At 45.6% G+C, this 26,896-nt stretch overlaps 5 protein-coding genes across 9 annotated transcripts; 1 reads left to right on the top strand and 4 right to left on the bottom strand.

Annotated features, from left to right (window-relative positions):
• Positions 1 to 2,838: 2,838 nt before the first annotated feature.
• On the top strand, positions 2,839 to 4,211 carry nr0b2a (nuclear receptor subfamily 0, group B, member 2a). Its single transcript, XM_060053287.1, has 2 exons — positions 2,839 to 3,491; positions 3,641 to 4,211. Exons 1-2 carry the CDS (start codon positions 2,930 to 2,932, stop codon positions 3,880 to 3,882), a joined length of 804 nt encoding a protein of 267 aa, XP_059909270.1. The 5' UTR covers positions 2,839 to 2,929; the 3' UTR covers positions 3,883 to 4,211.
• Positions 4,212 to 6,375: 2,164 nt separating this feature from the next.
• On the bottom strand, positions 6,376 to 11,652 carry kdf1a (keratinocyte differentiation factor 1a). The gene is made up of 4 exons (XM_060053247.1): positions 11,277 to 11,652; positions 9,843 to 10,958; positions 8,589 to 8,663; positions 6,376 to 6,846 (listed from the first exon to the last, which is right to left on the bottom strand). The coding sequence occupies exons 2-4, from the start codon at positions 10,936 to 10,938 to the stop codon at positions 6,773 to 6,775; spliced, it is 1,245 nt and encodes a 414-aa protein (XP_059909230.1). The 5' UTR covers positions 10,939 to 10,958; positions 11,277 to 11,652; the 3' UTR covers positions 6,376 to 6,772.
• A 313-nt stretch (positions 11,653 to 11,965) lies between these two features.
• Positions 11,966 to 14,071, bottom strand: LOC132458879 (trophoblast glycoprotein-like). Its single transcript, XM_060053246.1, has 2 exons — positions 13,652 to 14,071; positions 11,966 to 13,380 (listed from the first exon to the last, which is right to left on the bottom strand). The coding sequence occupies exons 1-2, from the start codon at positions 13,921 to 13,923 to the stop codon at positions 12,405 to 12,407; spliced, it is 1,248 nt and encodes a 415-aa protein (XP_059909229.1). The 5' UTR covers positions 13,924 to 14,071; the 3' UTR covers positions 11,966 to 12,404.
• Positions 14,072 to 14,211: 140 nt separating this feature from the next.
• Positions 14,212 to 16,857, bottom strand: LOC132458919 (transmembrane protein 222-like). Its single transcript, XM_060053315.1, has 6 exons — positions 16,684 to 16,857; positions 16,347 to 16,431; positions 15,992 to 16,023; positions 15,803 to 15,899; positions 15,413 to 15,543; positions 14,212 to 14,803 (listed from the first exon to the last, which is right to left on the bottom strand). Exons 1-6 carry the CDS (start codon positions 16,803 to 16,805, stop codon positions 14,716 to 14,718), a joined length of 555 nt encoding a protein of 184 aa, XP_059909298.1. The 5' UTR covers positions 16,806 to 16,857; the 3' UTR covers positions 14,212 to 14,715.
• An 802-nt stretch (positions 16,858 to 17,659) lies between these two features.
• wdtc1 (WD and tetratricopeptide repeats 1) lies at positions 17,660 to 26,665 on the bottom strand. 5 transcript variants are annotated; one of them, XM_060053183.1, is made up of 16 exons: positions 26,499 to 26,665; positions 25,058 to 25,197; positions 24,629 to 24,712; positions 24,479 to 24,525; positions 23,924 to 24,035; positions 23,478 to 23,665; positions 22,692 to 22,874; positions 22,336 to 22,430; positions 22,114 to 22,229; positions 21,945 to 22,020; positions 21,767 to 21,854; positions 21,037 to 21,207; positions 20,720 to 20,955; positions 20,351 to 20,519; positions 19,749 to 19,941; positions 17,660 to 19,200 (listed from the first exon to the last, which is right to left on the bottom strand). In XM_060053183.1, exons 2-16 carry the CDS (start codon positions 25,103 to 25,105, stop codon positions 19,009 to 19,011), a joined length of 1,998 nt encoding a protein of 665 aa, XP_059909166.1. In that variant the 5' UTR covers positions 25,106 to 25,197; positions 26,499 to 26,665; the 3' UTR covers positions 17,660 to 19,008. The 5 variants fall into 5 exon arrangements, with proteins under 5 accessions (XP_059909166.1, XP_059909167.1, XP_059909164.1 ...); XM_060053184.1 differs by lacking the exon at positions 26,499 to 26,665 and adding an exon at positions 26,138 to 26,461; XM_060053181.1 differs by lacking the exon at positions 26,499 to 26,665 and adding an exon at positions 26,155 to 26,461.
• Positions 26,666 to 26,896: the final 231 nt, after the last annotated feature.

The following is a 26,896-nucleotide window of genomic DNA, read 5'->3' as shown; positions in this document are numbered from 1 at the left end:
TCCATTTAATTGGCATATAACATCATACAATTAATTTTGGGGACCCAAGCGAGGCTACCATTTATATTTTATGTTGTTCATTTATTTTCATATTCAATTCAATTTAGCATTTATATTTTATGTTGTTTACTTATTTTCATATTAAATTCAATTTAGCTAGAGTTACATATCGATAAAAAGTTGATGTTTCTCTTTGTTAACGAAAACCAACTTTTTTATTCTCAACACAGCTTTTTCCTTTATGCTTTAGCTATGACTATAGCCAAGAGCAACAATACATATACTTTTTGCAAATGGTATGGCCTGATTTAAATTTGTAAACATAAAAGTGTTCACATGAAAGTGGCTTTTCAACACCCATTAATCCTACTAAGACTAATAAGACAAAATAAAAAAGGTACGTAACAGCAGCAATGAATTATTTATAGATTCTTCCATCGACTTTAACTTGGCGACCCATCGGTTGTTCACATGGCCCGGACCGGAACAGTCCACAGACAACCTGTACCAACAGGGTTTCTGCAAGCTTTCACAAGCGCTCTGTCTTGTGTCGCTGGGTCAATGACCTGCGAGAGGAGCATCCGTGGTTTGTGTTGCGCTAACCTTTCAGGTTCAAGGCCAAGTGAAGGCCAGTAGCCTCCGCCTGACCAAGGCAGGTCAAACCAAGTAGAAATCTGGATAAATAACATATTTGGAAGGGAATAGATACGGAGGTGAAATGTAAGATTTCATCAGGCTTTTAAAAAGGACGACTGTCATATTCCTACATTAATTGTTAATTATTACTCTATTAGTATGACATTCATCCAAAAGATGAATGTCAACGTAATGTTAACAAACAAAATGAAAAATAACCCTAAATGAGGGTTAGGGTTAGGGTTAACCCTAACCCCCACCCTCATTTAATATTATGTGTAACTGACATTGCAACATATCAGATAAGACATGTTTAATGCTATTATTATCATTATTATTCGATGTTGTTTTTTTTATGAAAACTTCTCGTCTCGAAAACTTCATAAAATGAATGGATTATAGTTTCTGAAAAAAAAACACAGAAACAAAAAAACAGCAAGATTTCAATAATATTCAGCCACTCGATTTTCTAATTGTAGAAATGAAGGCCATATCAAACGTTTTACAAGGTGTTGATACGTGTCTGGCCTCCGTGCCCGTCTCCGCCTGCTCCCAGGCCTAATAAATGTATGCGTCTTATCACAAGCATTTACAACCATCTGCATACCTCACCACTGAGGCTACTAAAGGGACGTGGGCTTGTACAATAGGTCAGTGGAAGATAATTACATGTGTGAGAGCATACATGCCTACATACTGTACATACATGCACTCATATACATGCATACATACTGTATATACATACATGCATACATACATACTGTATAAACACACACAAATGCATACTATTCATGCATAGGTACATACATACATACATACATACATACATACATACTTTACATACTGTATATACATACAAACATACTTTACATACAAACATGAAAGCATATATACATACATACATTCATGCATGCATACTGTATATTCAAACAAATACATACCTTGCATGCACACATTCATACATTCATATATATATAAATACATACACACATACAGCACATACATACATATATAATACATATATACACACACATACATACATATATACACACATACATATACATACATACTGCATCCCTAAGCTTGAGACTGTGTTTCTGCTGAGGTGGTTGTATTATGTAGTATTTAGTATGTAGTATGTGCTCTGCATTTTTTAGCAGTGGGTAACCATTACAAATACGACAAGAGTTTTTTCAAGTAAAAAAATACTGCTTGACAAATGCAATACTTCCTGTTGACATGTTGCGAGGAGACTATAAAGTAACCATTTTTCAATGACTAGTGCTACCAGTTGTGTTGGTTGCACATCAATGTTTTTTTATTGCTGTCATTCACCTGGTGAACTGGCCTTGACTCAGTGTGTCGTGTTGTACCCGGTGGCTCTCCCTTTGGCACACCTAACCGCTCGCATATGCCTCTTTTAGGGAAAAGGAGCGGTTATCAGGGCAAAAAAGATTCGTCCTTGATAGTTGTTTGTTCTGTATCAAGTCCATGCTGTGTCTGATGATGATGTGTTGCTTGTGTGCTAGGCGCACCATGAACAATAAAGTAACGGGCTTATCGGTCCGGGGTACCCCGGTGCTAGGCACCGCTGAGATAACGAGCCACACTGCTTTTCATTTTATTCATTTCATTCATCACAAACTAAATATATCGTGGAATCAAAAGGTCTGATATAGATATATATATATCTATATATATATAGATATATATATACATGCATACTTCAGTTTTCTATTTTTTTCAATTCTCTTAGTAGTACTACCAATAATAGTACTACTTCTCTCTCTCTCTCTCTCTCTCTCTCTCTCTCTCTCTCTCTCTCTCTCTCTCTTTATCTCCCTCGAGGGAAACTGCTACCGACAATGTTCAAGGATTCAACCTGTCGGTCATTGCTCCCTGTGTTGGCCTCGTTCCACCTCGTAGGTGTGAGCTGGAAAGGTACAGTTCATCGATTATGTTGATTGCCTTTGCAGTCCTTGGCTGCTTGGTACGGCCTGGGTTAATGACACAAATGAAAGATAAGGCCTAACCCCCCCCCCCCACCCCACCCAAGGCTCCCAGGGATTACTTCATTAGTTCTACTCCAACGATAAGGCACCAGCATCACATGACCATCGGTAGCACGCTGGCGCACATAGTTGTTTTCTTCATTCACAGTATTGACAAGTCAAGGTCCAACACGCAGAGTAGGCCGGCCTTATAAATAAGGAGGTAGAGCGAAAGGTACTGCAGCACAAGCTCAGAGACAGCGGGTCGTTTGTTTCCACCAGCATCTCTCCACCTTTATCGTATGGAGGACCACAGAGAAGAACCAGACATGGGTACCGCGTGCCATTGTACAGAGCACAGCGATAGAAACACCAACGCCATCCTATACACCATCCTCAGCCAAATGGAGTCCAGGGACCCGCGACAGAGCAACCCGAACCGCGGCCTGTTCTCCCATCCGTGCCACTGCGACCGACGACGGAGGGTCTGCCTGAAGAAGCCTTCCAAGACCTGCCAGGAGGCATCCACAGTGCTGGTGAAAACCGTTCACTTTATGAAGAACTTGCCGGCGTTTAACCAGCTGCCGCTCAGCGATCAGTTTTCGCTGCTCCAGAAGTGCTGGGCGCCGCTCTTCATCTTGGGTTTGGCCCAGGAAGGGGTGCGCTTCGAGGTGACCGACACGCCGGCCGACAGCATGCTGAAGAAGATCCTGATGAACCGTCAGGAGAGTGTGGACGCGGAGAGGGAGCAGCCCACCGCGGCGGGCGTCGGTAAACTTAAGTCCTGTCTCAAGAGGTTTGGCCGTTTGGATTTGAGTCCGAAGGAGTACGCGTACCTCAAAGGGACCCTGATATTTAACCCTGGTAAGTGTTCACACTGAACTACGACACGTTTCAATGTAAAGTCTTCATACTCGGCGCTTCCCAATGTTAAACCAGGTGGGACTACAACTGCCTTCCATGATCAGATCAGGTCACTCAGCCATTTCTATCTCCAATGTTTTCCAAAACAGACATACCGGAACTGAACGCGGCTCTCTTCATCGAAGGCCTGCAGCAGGAGGCCCAGAAGGCTCTGGAAGAGGTGGGACAGCCCCTCCACCCAGACGACCCCGGGCGCTTCGCACGCATCCTGCTGTCGGCGTCCATGCTGCAGACCACTCCCCCGACGCTCCTCACTGAACTGTTCTTCCGGCCCCTGATAGGCCAGGCCGATCTTGTGGAGCTGCTGGTCGAGATGCTGTTGTTTAGGTGACGCCGATGAACGAGAAACGTTCTCACGGTCAAGAAAATGTTCCCCCCGCAAATGAAGGCGCGCACATGCACAAAAAGAATAGGTGAAGGTTTGCGCTGCATACCACAATGTCATATTTACATTCGATGGAAGGTCACTGTACATGTCTTTATTGATTAAATGAATTGAGATCAATAGTAGCAAACTCTCAAAAAAAAATGTATGGAATAATAGGTTCCATAAATGACATGCTTTGGGATTTAGAATAGGATTTGCCTCATGTTTGTTGTAAATATTTTTTTCAAGATATTTTTTTTCTTAAAATAAATATATTTTTTGTACACTAAAAACTGCAGTCCTGGATTGATATCGACAAGAAAGCCTATGTGCCAACCATTTCCTCTTACTGTGGCTCAGACACACTGGGTATTAGAGTAAAATTAATGAAACATTGTACGTTACTAACTTATTACCTTACATAATGTATTGATAAGAATACTTATTATATTGATCATATATTATCTCTATATATTAGATATATTGAATCTAAAACGTAATATATGAAACTGGATCCTATTAAAAATAGAAGAAAGTAACCACACAATATCGACCATGTCTCAGACACATTTGTGCAGTTGGTATCACAGATGTGCAGCTGTGAACCCCTTTTCCTCCTCCAACTGGGTCAATGACACCGCCACCGGTTCTTGTTAGTTTTCCCTTTCTGTTTATGACAAATTGATTAGTCTGTATTGGAAACATAAGCGCAGAGAATGAAATATGTAACATGCATTTATGGTCCATATTCAGGACCCTCTTAGAATGGGGACATATTTGTAAAGATATTAAGCTAGTGATTTATCTTCCCATGTCAAATATTAGGTGCCTTTTTCCCATTGACCTTTGTCTCCATCTTGTGGTAGTTCCTCCGCATTATCCCTCGACGCGGCTGCAGCACCAAGCCTTGAAGCCAACAGTTGACACACACACATGCATCTAAAATGCAAAAATCCAAAGAACTTTTTCCTCTTGTGTACACCAATACATGCATGAACATCACCCCAAAACGAAGAAACTAAATAAATACTCAAAAACATTAAAAAAAACTAAACAACCACCAAGGCTATGCATCAAATCCAGGAATTGTTCAAATGAAGAGTTCATTTTTTCATCCTGCTGTTCCGACATTGAATTACTTATTTTGGGCACTTTGAGAGTGTGCAACTCTTTGGTGTTTTGCGCTGGCTGATGTTGTGTCACTGACTGGCTGCAGGATATCCCAACAGGTAAAACAGGAATGTGGGGCTGGGGGTGGGGGTGGGGGTTGGAGGGGGCACACGGTTCTTCAGGGTTACCGTGGAACGCATCCACAAAGACACAGCGCTCTCTTGCCATCGATCTGAAGGTCCGCTGTATTATTGTTGCACGTGAGATAGGTTACAGAGGGGAATCCAGCCGTCACCCTACGTTTAAAATGTGCAAACGAGGACATTGCCCAGCATTGTCGGTGAATAACAGCTTGTTTTACCTAACTCAGCAATATTTAACAAACACGATGTTCAATATCAGCTGTGGATGTCATATGGACAAGGGTAAAACTGGATGCTACCGTTTATTAACTATTAATTTCACATTGTTGGAACTAAACTTCATCATTTTAAAAAGGCAACACTAAAAGCTGAAGGGATGAGAACATCTTTCTCCTATTATGGACCCATTTATAACTCTTGCATACTTCTCAACTGGTTAGATTCAATGCTTCAGGATACTAAAATTAATTGGTGTTGTCACAAGGTTATTTTTCTACCGTGTTTCTTTGCAGAGACAAACCCCAGGATTTTATTTCCTTTCCTTTGTCAGAACCAGCCAAACGAGTTCCTCCTCCAACTCAGGGCGGAGGAGGGCTGTCGTGGCTCAGAGATCCAGGGGCGAGCGGAGTCTGGCAGCCCTGGCGGAAGCACACACTGGTGCAGCATTAAGCACGTGAAATCCCACAGATCACCAGCAAACGGGAACTGTTTGTGTATATGTGTGTGTGTGTGTGTGTGTGTGTGTGTGTGTGTGTGTGTGTGTGTGTGTGGAAAATTACAAAAAGGCTGATGAAGAAAGGAGCGGTGACGAATACAATAGAACTGACAGTACATATCGGGATTCCCTTCCCTGTGGTTTAGCTCGTTAAAATGCCCTCAATATCAAAGTAGGCTACGAGACACTTTATTGTTCTTATTGTTTATTTGATCAGGTACATTTTCTCTTTGTACGGGTGAACATTGACAATATCAACACCTGTGAACTATAAAGTTTGGTCTCATATATAAAAAGCATTGGTTATATACAGTCTTTTTTTATTTTGGTAAAAAAAAAAGTGGACTTATTTACAAAATATGGCTTACAGTTCTGTGCTTGAACTGTCTTGATTTAAAATACACTCCAGACGGACGAATGCTCATTCAACTCGTTCACCACCCCCGTACAAGGGCAGAACCTAGAACCACATGACCCTAAGGGCAGAACCTAGAACCACATGACCCTAAGGGTCCGTCCTATAGGACCAGAGTCTTCGCATTAGGGTTTAGAGTTTTGCTACCTGTATAAAAAAAATAAAAAAAACTTGGATCAAAGTATAAAAAAGAAAAAAGAAAAAAAAGAAGAAGTCCACTCGTGGAATACTGGCGGTTCGGTTCGTCTGGACGTTGACGCCACTGGGGCTAGAGCGTTCCTCGTGGCACCGCAGCGCTAGCCAACCGCAGCGCTGACCAAAAAACGTCCACCGCGTGCGTCAGTAGCAGCATCAGCTCCGCATGCGGGCGGGGTTAAAACAACGTCAGCGGGAGCAGGGATCCCTTGCAGGAACGGGCCGCCCCCCCCGAGGGAAGCAGTAGGAAGGGGCCTCTCGGTCGCGGTGGGGCGCTCAGAGGACCTCCAGCAGCGGCGCTCCCGAGGAATCCGTCTGGGTGTCCTGCTGGTAGGAGCCGGACGACAGCGCTGGGGAGAAGCACAGCGGGGCGACATGGCCGTTAGAAGTTTTCGCTTTTTGGGCGTTTTTTTATAATAATAATAATAATACATTTAATTTAGAGGCGCCTTTCAAGACACCCAAGGTCACCTTACAGAGCATATAGTCATCATTCAAAACTATGTAAAGCAGACTAGGAATAAAAGGAAAACAGAGGTTAAACATGAAGAATAATAATAATTAATAACACTCAAAGACGCCTAAAGTGAAGGGGGGACCTCACTAACCACCACCAATATGTAGCACCCACTTGGGTGATGCACGGCAGCCAATCGGCGCCAGAACGCTCACTACACACCAGCTTGAGGTGGAGAGTTAGGGATGAGGTGGAGAGTGAGGGAAAAGAACATTTAAACACTATCAACCATATTTAAACACTATCGATCACATTTAAACAATATGGACCACATGTAAACCCTATCGACCACATGTAAACACTATCGCCCACATTTAAACACTATGGACCACATGTAAACCCTATCGACCACATGTAAACACTATCGCCCACATTTAAACACTATGGACCACATGTAAACCCTATCGACCACATGTAAACACTATCGACCACATGTAAACACTATCGCCCACATGTAAACCCTATCGACCACATGTAATTTATGCTTTATGAGAGAGTGGGAAAGACAGGAAGGTATGGGGGAGAGAGAGAGGGGAGGACATGCAGCAAAGGTCCACAGGCAGGAATCGAACCCGGGTCACCGCGATCAGGACTGAGCCCTAAATGATACCCGCTCTACCCGGTGAGCTACCGGGGTGCACAGTAATTATAAGTTTGCGGCAAATCTGATCGTTTTTCCTCGAAAGACCCCGTTACATCTTTCCATCTGTGAGATCGTAGCATGTTAAGCAATTCAAGTTTTTGCGTGGGACCCTGGCACATTCCCGGGCAGAGGGAATAAAGTGGCACCCAGGAACTCTCACAAAAGACGTGTAACACAAGGAGTGCCTTCGTGATAGCGTCTGACGGTCCTGGTCGATTCTGGTCCGGGGCCGAGTGTGTAACAGGATAAGCGTCTTCTTGTCACAGATTGAACAGCTGAACAACAACAACCAAAAAAAAGAAAAAAAAGAAGCCATTGTCTCGTGAATCATCTGTAACCCAAGATGTTTGCTTAATTACTTAACGAAGCAAAGGGGCGCTAAATGGTGTATACTTAAGGGATTTGATCTGCTTGGAGTTTCAGCGTATCACACCCCCCCCCCCCCCCCCCCCCCCCCTACAGAGCCAGAAGGGGCGAGGTGAGATATGGGAGAAGGGAGAAGGAGGAGGAAGAGGAGTAGGAGGAGTCAGCTAAATGAGTAAGAGGCTGAACATAGAAATGGAAAGAATAGGAAGGAATGTAGGGGATTTTCTTTTTCAGCAGGGTGTTTGGCAGTTCCATCAAAGCCATTGGTATGATACATGTTGGAAAGTAGAGATGGAGGTGTAGAGAAAGGGGGGGGGGGGGGGGGGGGGGGGGGGCGGGGGTGAACACTGAGATCAGAGTGCACGTCTCACCAACGCTCACCTACGGGCATTTCACCCGGCCACCCATGAAACACAGCATCGGCGAGTTTCATAACGCTGCTCGTTACGTCTATCAAAAATACATGATACTTAGTACTTCATACACTGCTGTGTTTTTAACGATATTGCACACTGAAACTTGGGTGACCACTGACCAGCACGGTATTGTTCATCGCAAGAACTTACTTCTCCCGCTGTAGTATCTCATCTTTCTGGCGAGTTCGTCTGAAGACGTCAGCTCCGACACTTTGACCTCGGGCACTGCGGGTCGGAACACCGTATGACATGTCACTATAGCTGCCGAGGCTACAAGCATCGGTGATTTAGAAGAACATGATGTAATATCCATTACTGTGATACAAATATTCTACGGCTAAATATTTTGTGTTGATTTCCACAAAAGCCCATAAGCAACAAGACTCATGACTGAAGGTGTATGTAAAAAGGATTTGGCAACTAGAAATGGCAACACAATTACAAAAAACACTTCATAGATAGCATGTGTGCTGTGTGTGTGTGTGTGTGTTTGTAGGACTTTCACCGCTTATCTATAAATGATAATAAACCAAATTGTTTCACTATCGTTATCGTTTACTATATGATCACTTCTCGAAAACGGGATTTGGAATATTCCTTTTTTCCACACTCAAGGTAATCAACTATGAAGTGTTATGTCCCGGGCCTACTATGTAATGTTATGTCTCAGGCCTACTATGTAATGTTATGTTCCTTTCCTACCATGTGGTGTTATATCCCAGGCCTACCATGTAATGTTATATCCCAGGCCTACCATGTAATGTTATGTTCCTTTCCTACCATGTAGTGTTATATCCCAGGCCTACCATGTAGTGTTATATCCCAGGCCTACCATGTAGTGTTATATCCCAGGCCTACCATGTAATGTTATGTTCCTTTCCTACCATGTAGTGTTATATCCCAGGCCTACCATGTAGTGTTATATCCCAGGCCTACCATGTAGTGTTATATCCCAGGCCTACCATGTAATGTTATGTTCCTTTCCTACCATGTAGTGTTATATCCCAGGCCTACCATGTAATGTTATGTTCCTTTCCTACCATGTAGTGTTATATCCCAGGCCTACCATGTAGTGTTATATCCCAGGCCTACCATGTAGTGTTATATCCCAGGCCTACCATGTAATGTTATGTTCCTTTCCTACCATGTAGTGTTATATCCCAGGCCTACCATGTAATGTTATGTTCCTTTCCTACCATGTAGTGTTATATCCCAGGCCTACCATGTAATGTTATTTTCCAGGCCTACTATGTAGCGTTAAGTCGCAGGCCTACAATTAAGTGTTCTGTCATTTTCCTTCTCTGTAGTGTTATGTATCGTTTGGTCCTAGTAGTTTTAGTCCCCGGGCCTAGCATACAGCTTGATGCAGTGTTCTGTCAGTGTTCTGTCCAAAAACAATCTTACTGTCGCTGCTCATGAAGGTCATGGTCTCGTTGCCGCTGTCGGGCAGCGTCCTGTCGCTGCGTTCGTACGGCCGCTGGGGCGCAGCGGCGGCGACGGCGGCGGAGGGGAGCGGGGGATTCTTGTTCCTCTTGCTCTTGCGCGTGCTGATGCGGATGACGCCGTGCACCAGCTTGCACTCGGCCTCCTGCTTCTCCAGGTTGTAGTCCTGGGCGATGCTGTAGATGAGCTCGCTGATCTCGTTGGTCTTGCGGGAGAAGGACGAGTCCGAGGTGCACTTGGCCAGCTGGTCGATCTGGTGCAGCGCGTACAGCTCCAGCAGCTTCTTGGTGATGAGCGAGTCGATGTCCGTGCCCGTGTCGCTCAGGTCGTCCAGGTCCAGGTCCTCGCGGGAGTACACGCTGGTGTCGCTCACGGGGCGCTGGCTGTTGTTGTTCCCCTTGTTGGTCTTGTGGGCGTGCTTGGGCGCCGGGTAGGGGTACACCACCGTGTGGCCCCCGATGCGCACGTCCGGGTAGCGGAAGCTGTCGCTGGTGGGCAGCTTGGAGGGCTTGGCGACTGGCCGCGCGGGCTCCACGGCGATGCCGCTGGTGGGGTTGGACAGGTTCATGCCGTTGGTACCGTGGGCGCCGTGGGCCTCGCCGCCGCCGCCGCCGCCCGGTTTGGACGGGGGGTCCGTGGTGCTCTCGTTCACCGGCAGGCAGGGCTCCCGGCTGCCGTAGAAGCCGCAGGTGAGCACGCAGCAGATGAGGCTCTTGCAGCTGCCCCAGCCGATGGAGGTGCAGGAGCCGCAGGAGTGCCTGCCGCCGGCGGCGTTGTCCGCCGAGCCGGGGATGAACCCGATGGTCTCCGAGCCCCTGCCGTTGGTGTTCCGCGCGTGGCCCCGGCGGCCGTGGGGGTTCTCTGAGTAGCGCGAGGGGTAGCTGTGCTGCGGGTCTTTCGTGTGTTCTCCATGATGGGGGTCCTTGTAGGACTCTTGGCTGGTGTTGTTCTCCCGGGATACATTCCGGTCCTGGCGGTACCGCTCGGTTCTGGAGCTGTGGATGTGTGCTTTATGGTGGCGGGCCGTGTGGGATGCCCCCGTGTTGTGGCCAGGCATGGCGCAAGAGTGTCTAAGAGCTGGTGCGAGAGGGTCAAGTTAAAATCAAGCAGAGACCTCCCTTTAGACCTCACATTCCACACTAGCCGTTCACACAGGCAGAAAAAGGTGTATGCGACTAAAGCTTTTCAATATGTGTATCAAAAAAGTAACTTCAATGCACTTATAGGTTTAGATACACTAGCAAGACTTCGTTGATGGATGCCCTGATGATCATTTGGTTCGCTTGTCGCACCCAGAAAGCTTTTGTTTGGCATACATCTAAGGACACGGACGATAATCGCGTCACTAATATTCAGGCTAAACAGTATCTTATTTTCTTGCAAACATAAACTTACCGCATAAGCGGGAAAGTCTTGATTGTTTTTGCCCGGATAACTTAAGCAGCGACCAAGAGACCGCGGAAGTCTCAAAGACAAACTTCTCTCTCGATCTTAGAAGAAAGAAATGTTTCGAGTCAAGTCGGGTTATGTGAGTCTCTCCGAGCAGGCCCACACAGAGAGTACACACAACGCATCGAGCCACCGGTTCCGATCAATGTTGTGTCCTTTTTTGATTAATTCCACACCACAGGCTTGGGTTCCCGAGTCTTCCAGTGCTGGGTTATTACCTGCGGCTACAGCTAATTCCAAAACCCTTCACCCACCCACAGGTAAATCGTGACGTCACGCTGCCGGATATGAATTGGAAGAAAAAAGTCCCAAAATCAAAGCGCATCGCCTATTGGTCCGTGCGTGTTTTGAGGAAGCGGAATAACCATACCTGTGTGTGTGCGTGTTTGTGTGTGTGTGTGTGTGTGTATATATATATATATATATATATATATATATATATATATATATATATATATATATATATAATATGTATACATGAATAGACACCCTGATATTACCTAATGGAATGTGAGTAAAAGTATTGGTTGCTCCACCAAGAGATATGTCTATATGAGCTATTTATGAGGAATATGTCCATGCATTGAGTTGTGGCAAGCTAACACTTCCCAGTAGAATGAAGAAAGATGCAAGTGAAAAATCCAACTTATAGTTTTATTGTAAACCAAAAGGCCACTCATATCACACAGGTGTAATGGTGACTTCTTTATGTTTGTGTTGGTAATTAACGTACAAGGTCATTAGAAAGATGAGATGAACTGCAGGGCGACATGGTTATTGGACATCATGCATATACATTCATATTTTGAATCTACAAAACATCCGCTTGGATTTGATAAAAATACTTTATGGTTCATTCATGCAAGTGAACTGAACATCTCAGATATTTATATTCTTTCATATTTTTCTTTTTAAGTAAAGTAAAGTAGTAAAGAGCTACTGTAAATACAGATAAAAAAAAAAAAAGAGTAGTTCCTGGATGTTTTTATTGTATTTCCATTTTCCAATACTAAGAAAACCTCCCAAAACAACAACACAGACACCGTACACAAGTTTCGCACACGTACTCGTTCTCTAGTTCCCAGGTGCCATCACCCACCCCTTGAGCCGCACGTCTGCGGGCATCTGAGCGCCGGCACGCGTGTCAGAGGTTATCCGAGGGGGCGGGGCCGCTCCAAAGCGCCCCACCCCCACGCCGTCCCCGTCCGACGCTGGCCCTCGTCGGGGGTCCGTGTCGATCTCGTAGCGGTAGTGGTACCCGGCCAGCACGTCGCGACAGGCCTCTCGGGTCTCCGCGACCCACCTCTTCATGCCTTTGCGGTTCAGATAGAGAACGAGGACGGAGACCGTCCCCACGAAGCCGAGCACCAAGCCCAGGAACGCATAGGACGTCTGGAGGGACGCCTCCCCGGCCGCGACCCCTCGAACCGGGACCCCGCACCGGACGGCCCGCGCGCCGACCCCACTGAGGGGGGCGTCTCGCAGCTCTCGGGGGGAGGCGCACCGCACGTCCTCAGCGTCCTCCACCCTGGGGGCCGCGGAGCTGGCGAGCCACGCCGCGAACCGGCGGCTCTCACAGGAGCAGAGGTACGGGTTCCCGCCCAGCCGGACGCGCGCTTCCCCGAGTCTCCCGAGCTCTCCCAGGGCCTCGGCCGGGAACGCCCTGAAGGCGTTGTGGCTCAGATCCAGCAGCTCCAGCCGCCGCGGCCCGGCGAAGGCGCCGCCGCGGACGGACGCCAGGGAGTTGTGGCGCAGGAGGAGGTGCCGCAGGCTGGGGAGGTGGGAGAACGCGGCCGGGGCCAGCAGAGCGAGGCGGTTCCCGGAGAGGTCCAGGAGGACCAGGCCGGCCAGGCCCCCCCAGCGCACGGCGGTGGTGAGGTCCGTCAGGGAGGTGCTGTTGTAGAGCGCGCGGCTGAGGTTGAGCTCCAGGAGGGGGCTTCCGGGGATGCTGAGGGCCTCCGGGTGGATCAGGGCCAGCGGGTTGCTGCTGAGGTCCAGCGAGCGCAGGCTGACCATGGAGGAGAAGGTGTGGGAGCCCAGCTCTGTGATCCTGGGAGAGAGGGAGCACCTTTACATTACTGTGTTGAAACTTTTTGGTGATTAATTGGAAGGGTTCAAAGGTTTCAAAAGCAAATCTTGATGTAAATGCATGATTTAAATATTTTTCATCTAGGGTAAGTAAGACACATTTGCACAGGCTTGCTTCTTTCTTGTTTATGATGATGAAGAAAAATATGAATTCAGATCCCTAGATAAACAAAAGAAACAAAAAAAAGACAGGGTTTCACAGAGACGCAAGCATCGACAGCAAATACCCTCACCTGTTATTGCTCAGACAGATGTTGGTGACATTTTCCAATTCTGGGAATGAATCCGGTCCAATCTGGGGTATGTTGTTCCCGGTGACGATAAGTGTCCTCGCATATCCTGGAATACTTAGCGGCACTGCGCGCAGATCTTTAGAAACACATCTCACTGTGTTTGTGGCTGCAAAACACGTGCAGCCAAAATGACACTGCATGCACTGGTTTAGTGTCACAAAGAAAAAAAGCAGAAAAAACGTACACATACGCACGCCTATGTGGCCAGCCATGAAGTGGGAGCAACTTTTTCAGGACGAAGGCAGAAAACAAATAAAGCTTAGTTTCCCCAGATCCAGTTAGAGATGCGCTTTCTTCAGACCAGACAGCCAGTGTGAGGTCCCTTCCTCCTCTGTGCTTCTCAGGGACTAGGTCTTCCAGTAAGTGGAGGGTTGTTCATATCACACACACACGATAGTGGAGGAATACTGCAGCCCCATGGCGCTCTTAAAGCTACAGCCATTGCAGGGGCACCGTGAGCCACGCTGTGACATCCTATGCAGAAAAGACTTGAAATAATGTACAATGTTGAAATATTTATCTTAATAAATATATCCGAAATCGACACACGGCAAATCAATCCATAATTAAAAAAAAAAAAACATTAACATAGTAGAAGTCATGTTTCTAATCATAAACAAGTAAAAGAAATGTCTGGTAAATGGTGCACATTTAAACAAAGCAAGATAATCTATCTCAAAGGACAGTTTTGATAACATTCTTTTCGGAGCGCATATATTGCCAATTGCAAGCCGCTACTTAATTTTTGATACTTTTGTTCATTGATACTAAATAAGTAAATACGTTTTAAATATCTACTAAAGCAGCTATATATTCTCATTAACATATGCTTTTTTATGTTATTCGCTGTATCTCTTCATTACAGCATTCAGAATGACCTGAAGGCAACTCTACACTGAAGGTAATGAGGCATAGTATGTTGAAGACCAGTCCAATGAGAAGAGGGTTGGGTGGGACTGATGGTACTAAAGTCTATATTTCTTCCATGTTCACGTCCTGAGGGATTACTGCAGATTGAGAGTTAAAGCGAAGGTGGTGATGATGCCTGTGAGCATCAGAAAGGGAAGCCAGGTCTTTAGGAAGGCAGCACAGCTGGAGGGAGGTAGAGAAAGAGAGAGAGAGAGGGTTCAGCAAAACATACACATCGGTAAATTATACGTTGTGTGTCTTAGAGAGGCCGAATACATTGACCTCCATCAAGAATATCTGCATTTTCTGTCCTTCTCTGAAGGAGGGTCTTTCAACCCACAGGAAGCAATTCCCTGGGGTACCCCCCCAACACAAGGTCCCACTGCCCGTTCCTCTCCATTCTCCTACTGCACCCTGCCAGAGAAAGCCCGGGTGGAGAGCTGACCTCTACCGGGGCTTTGAGGGGGGCAATTCTGTCAGTGATCCATTACACTGCCCTCTCCTGTTTAGGGACTCACGGCCCCTGGGAGGAGAATGTAGGAGCAGCAAACTGTAAGCCCAGCACTTCTCAAACTGGGTCAACAGAGAGTAATGACAGAGTTTCCCTCGGCCACATGTTTCTGGGTTTGGTGCGATCACCTGCTTCTAGAACCACTTCGGATCCACCCCTTTGGGTTTTCTAGGGAGGTTTTTGAAGACGCCTTGGGCCCTGGTGTCGCAACGGTTTCTATATGGATCGTTGTTGACCACAGATGCATACATGATTTTGTGTTTCGATAGTTGCAACTGTACCTGACATATTTGCCATGGGTGAGACACAGCAAACAGAGCTTCACCATGTTCCAGGATGAGCTGTTGTCATAGCGCATAAGGTTCAGCGCCATGGCAACGTGGGAGTGGCAGTTATCACAGCACAGGTTGTGCTGTACCAACAAAAAGGTTTTAATTAAACCTGCTACATACACACCAATTATGTTTAATCAAATGAAGGGGCAAAAGGTACAGGGACTCACTCCCTATGTATTTTTAAACATAATCATTGCATCTAAAATGGTTTCATATTCACATAAAAATTAAAGTCATCTAGAAATTATATTGAAATTCATAGGTTAACACACACACACACACACATATTTTTCCAAAAAGGTCACGAGAAGATTTAGAGAGTATGTTTCAACACACCGGCCGGCACTTGTACTCCTCGGACGCGTCGTAGACCGCCTTGTCCCAGGTTGACGCGCCGCTGCCACACACCTTGTCCACGTCCAACAGCCAATACCTGGGGGACAGAATAGGTTGTGTAGTGAATAGTGCTGCAACCGGGTTTTAAAGTCGAGCTCAATAGAAAAAAAATAGCATTCAGTAACTCACTTTGTAGGCCGACCAAAGCCCATATTATCCTCCTGGGAAAAAAAAGGTGTTTAAAAAATAGAAAGCCAGTGATTTTTTCGAATGCAGTTCGATAACAGATCCTATCGATGGGTTAAATTGATTGTTAAGGCACAGATGTTTTCTAGAAGAGAACAACAGGCCGTGTATGAAGAACTGTGGTTTGTAAGAGTAAAATCGCATTATTATTGACTGTGTATTACTCATTACAATGGGCCAATGGGGGTGTAGTAAGCTATTACAGCTTACCAAGTTGTGGTGATACATGCAGTTTCATCCTAACAATACAAAAAGTGGAAGTAAGAACAACACTCATTCCTTCTCAAAATCTACTCACCGAGACAAAGTAGGAGCCTGCAAAGTCTCTGATGATCCCCGAGGAGGTGCAGATCCCCATGTGACCAATGAGGGGCAGCACCCACCTGGAAAAGGCGCCCCATGCAGGGACAATGTTCGTCATCTCAGTGTGGTTACTCCATCTTTTCAAACGCTTTTTCAGCGCTTTTATAAATATATGATGTATATATTGGCAAAACGCATGCAGGCTAAGCATAGCCAGCGTAAGTATGACACGGTTGTGAGCAAAGCGAGCAGTATAGCTTCGCTAACGTGATCCCGCTGCAGGCTAGCCAGGTATTTTAGACGAACAGCCACGCACACACACATGTACTTACGATAATATTGGTATAGGGGTCCAAACTATACAATATGGATAGCGACTCTTCTTCTGGTCATTTTTTTCAAAGTCCCCGTGGTAGTTCATCGTTACGTCTGTGTCCTCCTCCGCTTCAGCCATCACATCAGTATTGTGACAGCTGGTGACGGCAAACAATGTGACGTCATCTAGAAGGCGGAAATAGATTGATGTTGGAAGAAATAGGTCCAAGCAGTGTTGTTTTTGTGCGTGTGTGAAGATAGACTGAGTGCATTTTGTGCCATAGAAAAAATTATGTTCAGCATTAGTAAGACACCTTTTACTTATATGTATCACATAAGCTAGCTATATAAGATAGTCTTCAATTTATTTTGTGTGTGTATATATATATTTTTTTAATTGTATTGTCATATAATTAGTTGTTTCTTTTTTACTTGAACTTAATCTATTCTACGGTCTTGAGCAGAGCCAGTGTAACAATCTATTTCCCGTAATCTGTTTCTGTCGTTGTCTGTATCAATATGAACAATGTGGTGTATCTGCCTCAGAGTTTAGATGTCTCTACTGCAAGCAGTTACCGATCATCTCCATGATTTGCCAAAGACTGCCTGGTTACAAGGATGTGTGATAAATGTTGTAAATGTGTGAATGAAAACTAATAATAGCTTTTTCATTAAAAGTGCGATTCCTCATCAAGCTGGGTCACCTCATTAACAAATGTGGGTCACGTGACAAAATTCCCCACAATTTGGCCCACTGTGCTACTTGCATGCTGATGATGTATTGTGTGCTTGAATGTTTCCAAGTCTCATAGTCAGCGAAAGCAATGCTGAAAAGACACTGATAAATGAAAGGGAGCAGACAGCTAGGACATCCCGGTATGCATCTTGCCAACCTAGTTAGCCACCAATAAGAGGGCACATGTTGAAACTCTACACCAATGGAACAAAGGCGTCCCTGATGTCCTGTTGATAGGGTAGAACAGCAGTTCTCAACAGTATTCTTCTTTTATTTGTTTGCAGCAAATAATTGAACATGACCGTTGAAAGAAAAATATACAGACCATCTTTAAATGATTTCGAACAAAGGAAACAGAGGCCTAGAGTTTTGTTTATCAACGAATGAAGAAATCATCCTTATGTTCAACCAGGAAAGGGACAGGGGGGCCCGACAAGCTATTGTTTTAGCAAAAGCCCTAAAAGCAAAACAGCCCGGGGAAAGTCTCATTAGTCAGACTTCCAAAGGTCTAGTTGTGGTCGGGCCAAACGGCTATTAGGCGGGACAAGCCCTTTGAAATACTTCTTATAGTACTTATGAAACGCATTTGGTTCGCTTTCAGATCAAACTTGAAATTACAAAGGAAAAGAAAGGAAAAACACAAGCCACCAATAAACATATGCCAGACAACTCATGTGACATTTAAATATAAGTGACATTTAAATATAAGCTTCAAAAGGCCCAAAAAAACAGATCCCATTTTGAATTAAATAACGTCTGCATGATAGGGCAACACTTAATACAAAATAACGTTAATCATTATAAACTTTTTTTTGCAATGACTAAGAATAATTGTTCGTTTAAATTGAGTTAGAACCCCCAAAAAAAGAAACATTCTTCCTTGGCCACCAAATTACACAGAACAATAACTTTGGAAAGGAAAATTTTTCATTTCTTTAGTTGAAACAACATAAAAAACGTGTGCAAACTCAATAACCCACAATGCATCTGCCGCCTCCGACGACCCAAACTGCGCACCGACAGGCTTCCAAACGTGGACGTCGCCGTGCCGCCCATCTGAGCAGGGCGCTGGGATTCCTTCGCTGCGACGGTAGAAGAGACAGGAACACGAGAAGTGTTGACCCATCCGGTCAAAGGGGGGGGGGGGGGGGGGGGGGGCAGCATGACCACTATAACCTGAAAATAGTTCCCCCTACGGTGGTCTCTGGCCTTCTATGCACCGACTCAACACAGGAACCTGCAGGGACGACGATTAGCTGAGTTGTGGTCAGTTTGTTGAAGGGGCTTTGGGGCCCCCCATTGCCCCCCCCATCGTAGGATGGGGGGGGAATAGGGGGGGGGGGGGAATAGGGGGGGGGGGGTTGGGCGGTGCATAGTGCTGAGTTGTGATAGGACAACACCCAAAGTTTCGTTCAGCTCAAGGGTAAGGGGGGGATGGGGGAGGAGTTAACATTGAAAAAATATAAAGAATATCTAGGTGCTTTTCCCCATCGATGTGAGCGCGCACACCTGCCAACACACACACACACGCACGCACGCACACACACACACTAAGGGAGTGCGTTGTGTCCTCCCTCCATTCCACAGAATGTCACTGAGGAGGCGTTTAGCTCGGCCGGCATTGCACTTGTCCCTCAGAGTTCTCCTCGTCGTCCGAGTCCTCGGGCCCGCCGCCCCTCATGATGCGGTACCCCATGTTCAGCAGCATCACGTCCAGCGGGTCGGCGTTCATACGGCGCTGGTTGGCCTGGGCGGCGCCCTCCATGTCCTCCACGACGCGGCCGTTCTCCACCTCCACCTGCAGGGGGACGGAGCGGACGCAGGGGGTGAACGGTAGGCCCGGGAGAGAGCAGCTTCGACGGGACGAAAGGGAGAGAGCAGCTTCAACCGTGAGACAGGAGAGAGCAGCTTCAACGGGATGAAAGGGAGAGAGCAGCTGGAATCGCATGAAGGGAGAGAACAGCTTGAACAGTGAGACAGGAGAGAACAGCTTGAACAGTGAGACAGGAGAGAACAGCTTGACTAAATCATATTGTTTTTAGGGTAGAGGTAGAGACTTTCAACTTCCAATTACATTAGATTTTTTTTTTTCTCATGATTAACTTTTGTTAGCTGTAACTTCCGTTGCTGTTAAGGATTACAAGCGAAAACACAATTTAATAGTTAATATGTTGTATTCATGGGAATACCGGGAATCCTTCTATTTAAATTAATGTGACTAAATAAATTAATAAATCTATCTAGCTACCTATCTATTTATCTTGTGGTTTTAAGACTTAAAAGATTAAGTCCGATTTTAAAATAAAAGAAAGAACACAAGTGATATAAAGGCTGGTTTGCGTTCACCTCTGGTCTTGGGTTCCATAACCGGACCACGGGGTCGATGCCACTGGTGGCCAGGAAGCAGTAGCTTGGGTGGGGCTGCAGGCAGTTGACTATGGACTCGTCCCCTTGCAGTATCCGCACCAGGTTAGTCGTCTCTTTTTCCCAGATGAATAAGGAGCCATCGTCAGAGCCACTCACAATGTATTGGCCCTTACTGTGAAGACAAGGGAAGACATGCACAGCGTGGTCAGCTCAGGAGGTTGCTTCAGGGTACCACCAACACATTGTAAAAGACAAGTTCCCCACAGAAACAGCCATGACATTTTTCCTAACCCTTCTCTGGCAACCTCCTGTTGCAACCCGTTATTACCTCGCAGGTGCTGCTTTGAAAGGTCAACGGAAATGTCTCCACACTTTGGCATTTGCTTTGAGCCCCGCAAAGTGCCTGTTTAAACCCTAATGCTTAATGGGAGTACGGCCTTAAGCAGAGAGCAACAATCCTCTTCATGGGAAGACAACAGCCCCGTCTGTGCATACAGCGATTTGGACACTAGTCCCTTGTGTGCACGTGTGGGTGTAACTGTCTCCTGACAGATGGATCTGGAGGGGTTAGTCTCACTCACCTCCCGAAGAAGTTGGCCTCTTTGATGTCGGTGGTGGTGTTGCAGTGGCCACAGTAGCGGTGCTTGTAGTCGAAGCTGCGCTCCCTCAACGCGACCTCGTCCTCCGGGATGGACTCTTTGCGCGGGGTGGAGTGGAAACGGATTGAACTGTTTGCCTTCTTGTCCTCGCCTGGGACCGAGAAACACAGCCGGGGTTGATTAACAGAGGAAGCCGTGGAAATGTGTTCAAAGAGGAATGGGGTATTCAAAAAATAAAAAAATAAAAAAGATGAAACATTACTTATGAAGAATGGCCGGTTTCACTTTAATTGCACAGATGAGGAACCTGAACGTCAATGTAACCGGTTCCGCGGGAACCCGTTTCCCCACCTGACTCGGCCTTGATGAAGAGCGCCGCCTTGATGTCCTTCTCCAGGGCGTCGCAGGCACTGCTGTGGGCCTGCTCGGGGAACTTGCCCTTGAAGTCGCCCAGGCACTCCAGCGCCTCCGCCACGTACTTGAGCTCAAACAGGCAGCGGGCGAGCCGGAAGTGAGCCTTCAGGTGGGCAGGGTTCAGTGTGAGGGCCTTCAGGCAGTCCCTGAGGGCGTCGTAGTGGTCCCCGTCCCTAGGGAACGCGCCACAGCGTTAGCCAGTCCAGATTCGGAAGGGACTACTAAAGTGTGCGTGCGTGCGGCCGGATGCCTACCACTTGCGCTTCATGTAGGCGGCGGCCCGGTTCCCGTACAGCATGGCGTTGTCGCTGGCCTGGTGTATCCCCAGGCTGTACAGCTGGATGGCCTGGGTCCAGTGCTGCTGGGAGAAGGCATCGTTGGCCTGCTGCTTCACCCGCTCCAGGTGTGGGGGCAGCTCAACACACCTGGAGACCAAGCAGTTATTGTTTTTATTTTTTATTTTTTTCATTCATTATCACCTTGATCAAAAAGCAGGATTCCTATTCAGCAGAGTCATCGTCGTTATTACACACGACATAGCAAGTTCATCACCGGGCAACCAAACTGTGGAAGTGTTGAGTGCGCAGCACTCAGTCAAACCAGAGTCAAACCAGAGTCAAACCAGAATCAAACCAGAGTCAAACCAGAGTCAAACTAGAGTCAAACTAGAGTCAAACTAGAGTCAAACCAGAGTCAAACCAGAGTCAAACCAGAGTCAAACCAGAGTCAAACCATAGTCCAGCTAGAGTCAAACTAGAGTCAAACCATAGTCCAGCTAGAGTCAAACCATAGTCAAACCATAGTCAAACCATAGTCGGATGCTGTGAATCAGCAGCAGACAGCCTGCAGAACAATATCTGTCTAGTATCAAAGTGGTCTTTCGAAAACAGATCTAGTCACTCGTCTGTGAGGCCGATAGCACTGCCGGCTAGTCTGGCAGACAGTGAGTGTAACTACAATACATTGAAACCAGAGAATCCTTACCTAGAAAAGATGTTGCCTTGAGCTAAACGTAAGTGGTTGGCAGGCAGGTGGACACCATTCGTTACTCCATTGGCTGTCTTCGGAACATCTGTTAGGATATCAGAGTTACAAACACATCCATATATACAGAGATATTATCAACATACACACGCAATGGCTTTCTTATCGTGTGTCATACCTGTTGATGATTGGCACTTTTGTGGAAGAAGGTACGTGTATGGCCTTTGTTTGAATGTCAAATCAAATAAATACACCTAGAACGACATATCAGATAGAAAAAAAAGACACGTTAGAAAGTAGCAGTGATCTCTGAACTGTACTGCGTCCATCGTGTAAACGAACGGTACCTGTTCCCCGCCCATGTTGACCAGCAACTCAGTGCCATCTGGACTGAAGGTCACGTAAGTGGCTACGAGGACCCTGAGGCGATTGTTATAGTCTGGGAGTTTCACTGGTATGTGTCCTGAAGTCAAAGGGACACAAGCGAGGAGCGTTTAATGCCAAACCAATTTGAATGCAGAAATGCATACATTTTTCCATGAAAGAAAGTCAATATCACAATGACACACCTGCAACGTAATATTGTCCAGCTCCTTCAGGGATGGGCTTTTGCCTGTCGCAGAAAGTGTGCACTGCAGCCGATGTGTTCTGACTTACGGACTTTCTGTGTGACGTCATAAGAAACCCAATAGAAAACATGTCATCCATATATATTGTTGTTCAGTGCTAGTTTAGGTTCATTGTCTGAGTTAGTGAACACAAACATTATGAACTTACATGAAATGTGAATAATACTGTATTCATTGTATTAGAATGAATATGTCATTATTAATCAACAAAATCAAGCACTTTCCATTCAGTAATGTGTGAGGCCACATTAATCCCTTATAGACATCTCCTTTGACAATCATCAGCGCGCGCGGACCTGTAGTTGTGGATCATCCGGATGTCGTACAGCCGTACGAAGGGCCCGTTGGCGCCCACCGCCATGTAGTTGTTGTCCCGGGGGTTCACAGCCAGACACTTGGCCTCCACCAGCTGACCACAGAACTCCGTCAGGTCGATCAGCACCTCGGACCGCTTACTGCTCTCCCTCAGGTCGTACTGCCTGGGGGGCACAACGAGTAGCAATAGAGGAGGCCATCTTGTGCAGAGCTTACAGATATATAATAATGATACAAATATATTTATTTATTATTATTATAATATATTTGTTTAATCTCTCTCTCTCTCTCTCTCTCTCTCTCTCTCTCTCTCTCTCTCTCTCTCTCTCTCTCTCTCTCTCTCTCTCTCTCTCTCTCTCTCTCTCTCTCTCTCTCTCTCTCTCTCTCTCTCTCCCCCTCTCTCTCCCTCCCTCTCTCTCTCCCTCTCTCTCCCTCTCTCCCCCTCTCCCTCTCTCCCTCTCTCCCTCGGCGGTGTTGAACCTGGGTTCAACACCCCTTGAACCCAGGTTCCACCACAGATGATGTCTCTAAGTGCAGCAATAGACGTATATTAAACAAATATATTATAATAATATATAGTATTAATATATCGTTTATATAATATAAGAATAATATATGGTATATAGACACATAATAATAATCATAATAATAAATAGCAATAGAATAACAATATAGAATATATATATATAGAGATATATAAGGTCTGCAGAGTTCCTATGTGTCATTAAAAGCAGGTGAGCTCCTGTGAGACGCGTGCTTGTCGGAACCTGATGATGCCGTCCTCCGCCGCGCTCCAGAAGGTGTTGGGCCACATGGGCGCCGTGGCGATGCGCTTCACCCGGTTGGTGTGGTCCGAGAACATGTGGATGGTTTCCTTGACGGAGATGTCGTGAACGTGCACCTTGGTGTCGGCGGCGCCCGTCACCAATATCCGGTCTCCTGAGTGGGGGAGGAACTGCCCCGCGCGCACGCGCACACACGCGCGCACACACACACACACACACACACACACACACACACACACACACACACACACACACACACACACACACACACACACACACACACACACACACACACACACACACACACACACACACACACACACACACACACACGATGCAAACCAACTCGTTGCTATTATGTTGGAATTTTGCAATATTTGTGTGACATCTAGTGCATGCCAGTCAATGTCACTCGAGCGCCACCACACCTTCACCGAGAAGATGTTGGCTGCATGTCCTGTATGCATAGTTGTTAACTTTTTGTGTTTGAAGGGTTCCCAGATGATGGCATGTTGGTCATCTGAGCCTGAAGCCAACAGGCTGGAAGAAAGAGAAATACCAGGATGGACATTCATACATAAAGGTTGGACATAAAGGGACCTTCAAAGCTTGGACGAGCATACATATGTTATATATATATATGTGTGTGTAAGTTGTGTATGTTAAGTATGTGCATGGTATGTATGTGTGTGAATGTGTATGTTATGCGTGTATTTGTGTATGTGTCCCGCCCTGTGTTGTTGACTTTTATTGCCATACCGGCAGAACCGATTTACCTCGGGACAAATAAAGGTCTTGAATGAATATAGACTATTGTGGTTCTAGTATACATATACTAGCATACGTTATACAGTATACATATACTAGAACCTCGATGACCACATATTTGCGATTGCTTCCAAGTCATCTTTTAAAAATGTTCATACTAATTGAAATTACAAAAGTAGTAAAACATTCAAATGGATAGTTTGGGGTTGACTTACTCTCCTTTTTCGTTCCATTCTAGGCAATTCACACACCCAGTGTGGCCCTGTTAATACAATCAACAAGTATTATAAAATTGATAGACACACACGCACACACACGCGCACACACAAACAACCACACACAAGCAGAACAGTAGGGCTTGGCACCTGAAGCTCCGACTCCAGACCCAGTCTCTTGATGAAGGGGTCAGTCACATGGTAGTTTCTTTGAAAGCCCAACGCTCTCTTGTCCTGATGGCAGGAAATCAGAGCATCTCTTTACCAAACACGTCATTTGTTTTCTTCAACTTTGAGCAAATGAGTTAGACGACTGACATGGTCTGTTGCTTTATTATAAAGACATGCGAAAATGATCGTTTTTCCTGAATGCAGATTGTATATATTAGGAATTGCAGTTCTCTTTCAAGAACATTCGATTCTCATCGGTGGATTGATTCAAGGTACTTCTGCCAGTATGAGACTGCCCTTATTTATTGCAATTGCAACATGTGCACACTAGAATATTTCACGATTAGTATAATATACAACAAATGATACAAATCAGGAAAATCAGGATGTGTGTATTGATTGACTCACCCTGATCTGTCTGCCCAGTAGGTCTTTAGTGATATTGACAGCAGACATGGCCTCTCCAAAATAATATTTAGACTATGGTCTGATGGTTCCAGGACTCAGACCTCTGACGGCAGGAACACTAAATCCCTCGAGAGCATAGTCTTCATTGAGATGGACGACAATCAATTATTAAGGGAACAGAAGCGATACTACTGATACGTGGTTCCAAAAAGTGTAAAGATGAATCCACTAAAGGCCAAGTATAACAACCATAATAAAAGGACATTCAGACATTTCACCATATTACTTACATGTATATATGTGCCCAGTTTAAATCGTACATACATTGAAACAAAACCGAGTAAATTATAACGTGTATCTTACTTTATAAAGTATATTAAACCATGAAGGTAACATGAGCTAGTGAACAGACTTTGCTCTGTTGTTTACTAAACGCAGACATAATAGTGGACTTGTTCCGCTAACTTTAACGGGATCCACGAGAAAAGTCGAGCATCTACAACTGAGTTTCAGTTAGTGAATCGATTAAAAAAAGACCCCAAATGTAAACACATCAGTATCAGGTGTTGTGCTAGAAAGGCTAGCCACCTATCTGCCAGGCCTTTAAAGTACTGGGGTCTACCAGAGAACGCATCAGAGTTAGCATACTAGCTTAGGCTGAGAGATGATCCTGAACTATAGCGTTATACCGGTCTACCGCAACGAGAGTTCTGGTCTGTAAATTCCCAAGCATTGTACACCAGCTAACAGGCGCCCTGCCAACCGGAGCGAGAAGACCGAGATCCTGACAAGCATTACAACAGTGACAAGGAGAGTTAATAAAGCGTTTTCACAAAAATCTGGACAAGGCAAAATCTGAAACATGTAACGGAAACAGATTTACTTGATTCGAAAGTTCCTCCTTCTCTCGCACCCATGGTGTAACTGAAAGTCCCGCCCCTCTCTCGCCAATAACGCTCATTTGCAGAATCTCGTTCCAGGCGTTCTGTCTTTAGAGGAAAACGCCTGGAACGAGCAGCTGAGTACGAGCTTAACAACACAGACACTGCCGATAGGATTCCTACATTACAGGCTACGTACAAAAACACAGCACTCGCCTGGGTCCACAATGAATGTTGTCAAGTCAATCCCATTGAATATGATGGATTTATCACAAGCAGCATGTGTTCAGACGTCTGTCGTTACCCAGAGTTATACTGAACCTCCCACAGAATATGGACTAACGTGGAAGGAGTAACGCGTTGGTTTTGATTATCGGTTACGAATATAGCGTATGTAAGTGTTTTTCTGGATTCCTACACTAACCATCTTATTCCGTTCCTACCTGCTGTATCTCGCGACTGCAGGAATGTTAATGTTACCTAAAATGTATTTAATTAAATCAAAAGTAATAATTAAATGGTATTCGATGGACCAGATGTAAACTGATTTCTAAACTTACATTTGCACCCTGTTTAAATTAATTTGTTTCTGTTAATCGTTGTGTGAGGGGCCCTTCCTGCTGAATGGACTTTTGTTTGAGGCATCGCGGATAGAACATAAACATAGGGCTGCAGCCTCGATCAACTGACTTTGGTACTGTAGTCCTCGTTCTAAGACATCCATGGTTGTAGTCCTACTCTGACAGATATTGACAAAAGTCTTTTATTTTGAAAAGGTCGAAGTTAGCGTGCACTGTGGACGGAACTTTGAATTTGGGATCTATCACTGGGTACACTTGTTTTGTTGGTATAGAGTTATAGCAAATTACCGTATAGTCGTCCAATGACACAGGAAATACAAACATGTATATATATTTTATCTAAAACATATAATCCTGGACTATTACTAGAACCAATG

The sequence above is a fragment of the Gadus macrocephalus genome, chromosome 6, assembly GCF_031168955.1.
Source record: "Gadus macrocephalus chromosome 6, ASM3116895v1".
NCBI lineage: Eukaryota > Metazoa > Chordata > Actinopteri > Gadiformes > Gadidae > Gadus > Gadus macrocephalus.
Note: the sequence above shows the minus strand (reverse complement) of the source record. Positions and strands in the feature narration are given on the sequence as shown.

Bases quoted from the DNA above. Each gene is read 5' to 3' on its own strand.
- nr0b2a (XM_060053287.1), top strand. From the start codon at position 2,930: ATGGAGGACCACAGAGAAGAACCAGACATGGGTACCGCGTGCCATTGT. The intron at 3,492-3,640 runs GTAAGTGTTCAC...TTTCCAAAACAG, and splicing joins GACCCTGATATTTAACCCTG to ACATACCGGAACTGAACGCG.
- kdf1a (XM_060053247.1), bottom strand. From the start codon at position 10,938: ATGCCTGGCCACAACACGGGGGCATCCCACACGGCCCGCCACCATAAA. The intron at 8,664-9,842 runs GTAAGATTGTTT...TCCGACCCGCAG, and splicing joins GACCTTCATGAGCAGCGACA to TGCCCGAGGTCAAAGTGTCG. The intron at 6,847-8,588 runs GTAAGTTCTTGC...GCTTCTCCCCAG, and splicing joins GAGATACTACAGCGGGAGAA to CGCTGTCGTCCGGCTCCTAC.
- LOC132458879 (XM_060053246.1), bottom strand. From the start codon at position 13,923: ATGGCTGGCCACATAGGCGTGCGTATGTGTACGTTTTTTCTGCTTTTT. The intron at 13,381-13,651 runs GTGAGGGTATTT...CCTCTCTCCCAG, and splicing joins ATCTGTCTGAGCAATAACAG to GATCACAGAGCTGGGCTCCC.
- LOC132458919 (XM_060053315.1), bottom strand. From the start codon at position 16,805: ATGGCTGAAGCGGAGGAGGACACAGACGTAACGATGAACTACCACGGG. The intron at 16,432-16,683 runs GTAAGTACATGT...CGCCTTTTCCAG, and splicing joins ACCCCTATACCAATATTATC to GTGGGTGCTGCCCCTCATTG. The intron at 14,804-15,412 runs GTACAGTTGCAA...ACCTCCCTCCAG, and splicing joins ACCCATGGCAAATATGTCAG to CTGTGCTGCCTTCCTAAAGA.
- wdtc1 (XM_060053183.1), bottom strand. From the start codon at position 25,105: ATGTCTGCTGTCAATATCACTAAAGACCTACTGGGCAGACAGATCAGG. The intron at 22,021-22,113 runs GTACCGTTCGTT...ATGTCGTTCTAG, and splicing joins TCAACATGGGCGGGGAACAG to GTGTATTTATTTGATTTGAC. The intron at 21,855-21,944 runs GTATGACACACG...ATATCCTAACAG, and splicing joins AAAGTGCCAATCATCAACAG to ATGTTCCGAAGACAGCCAAT.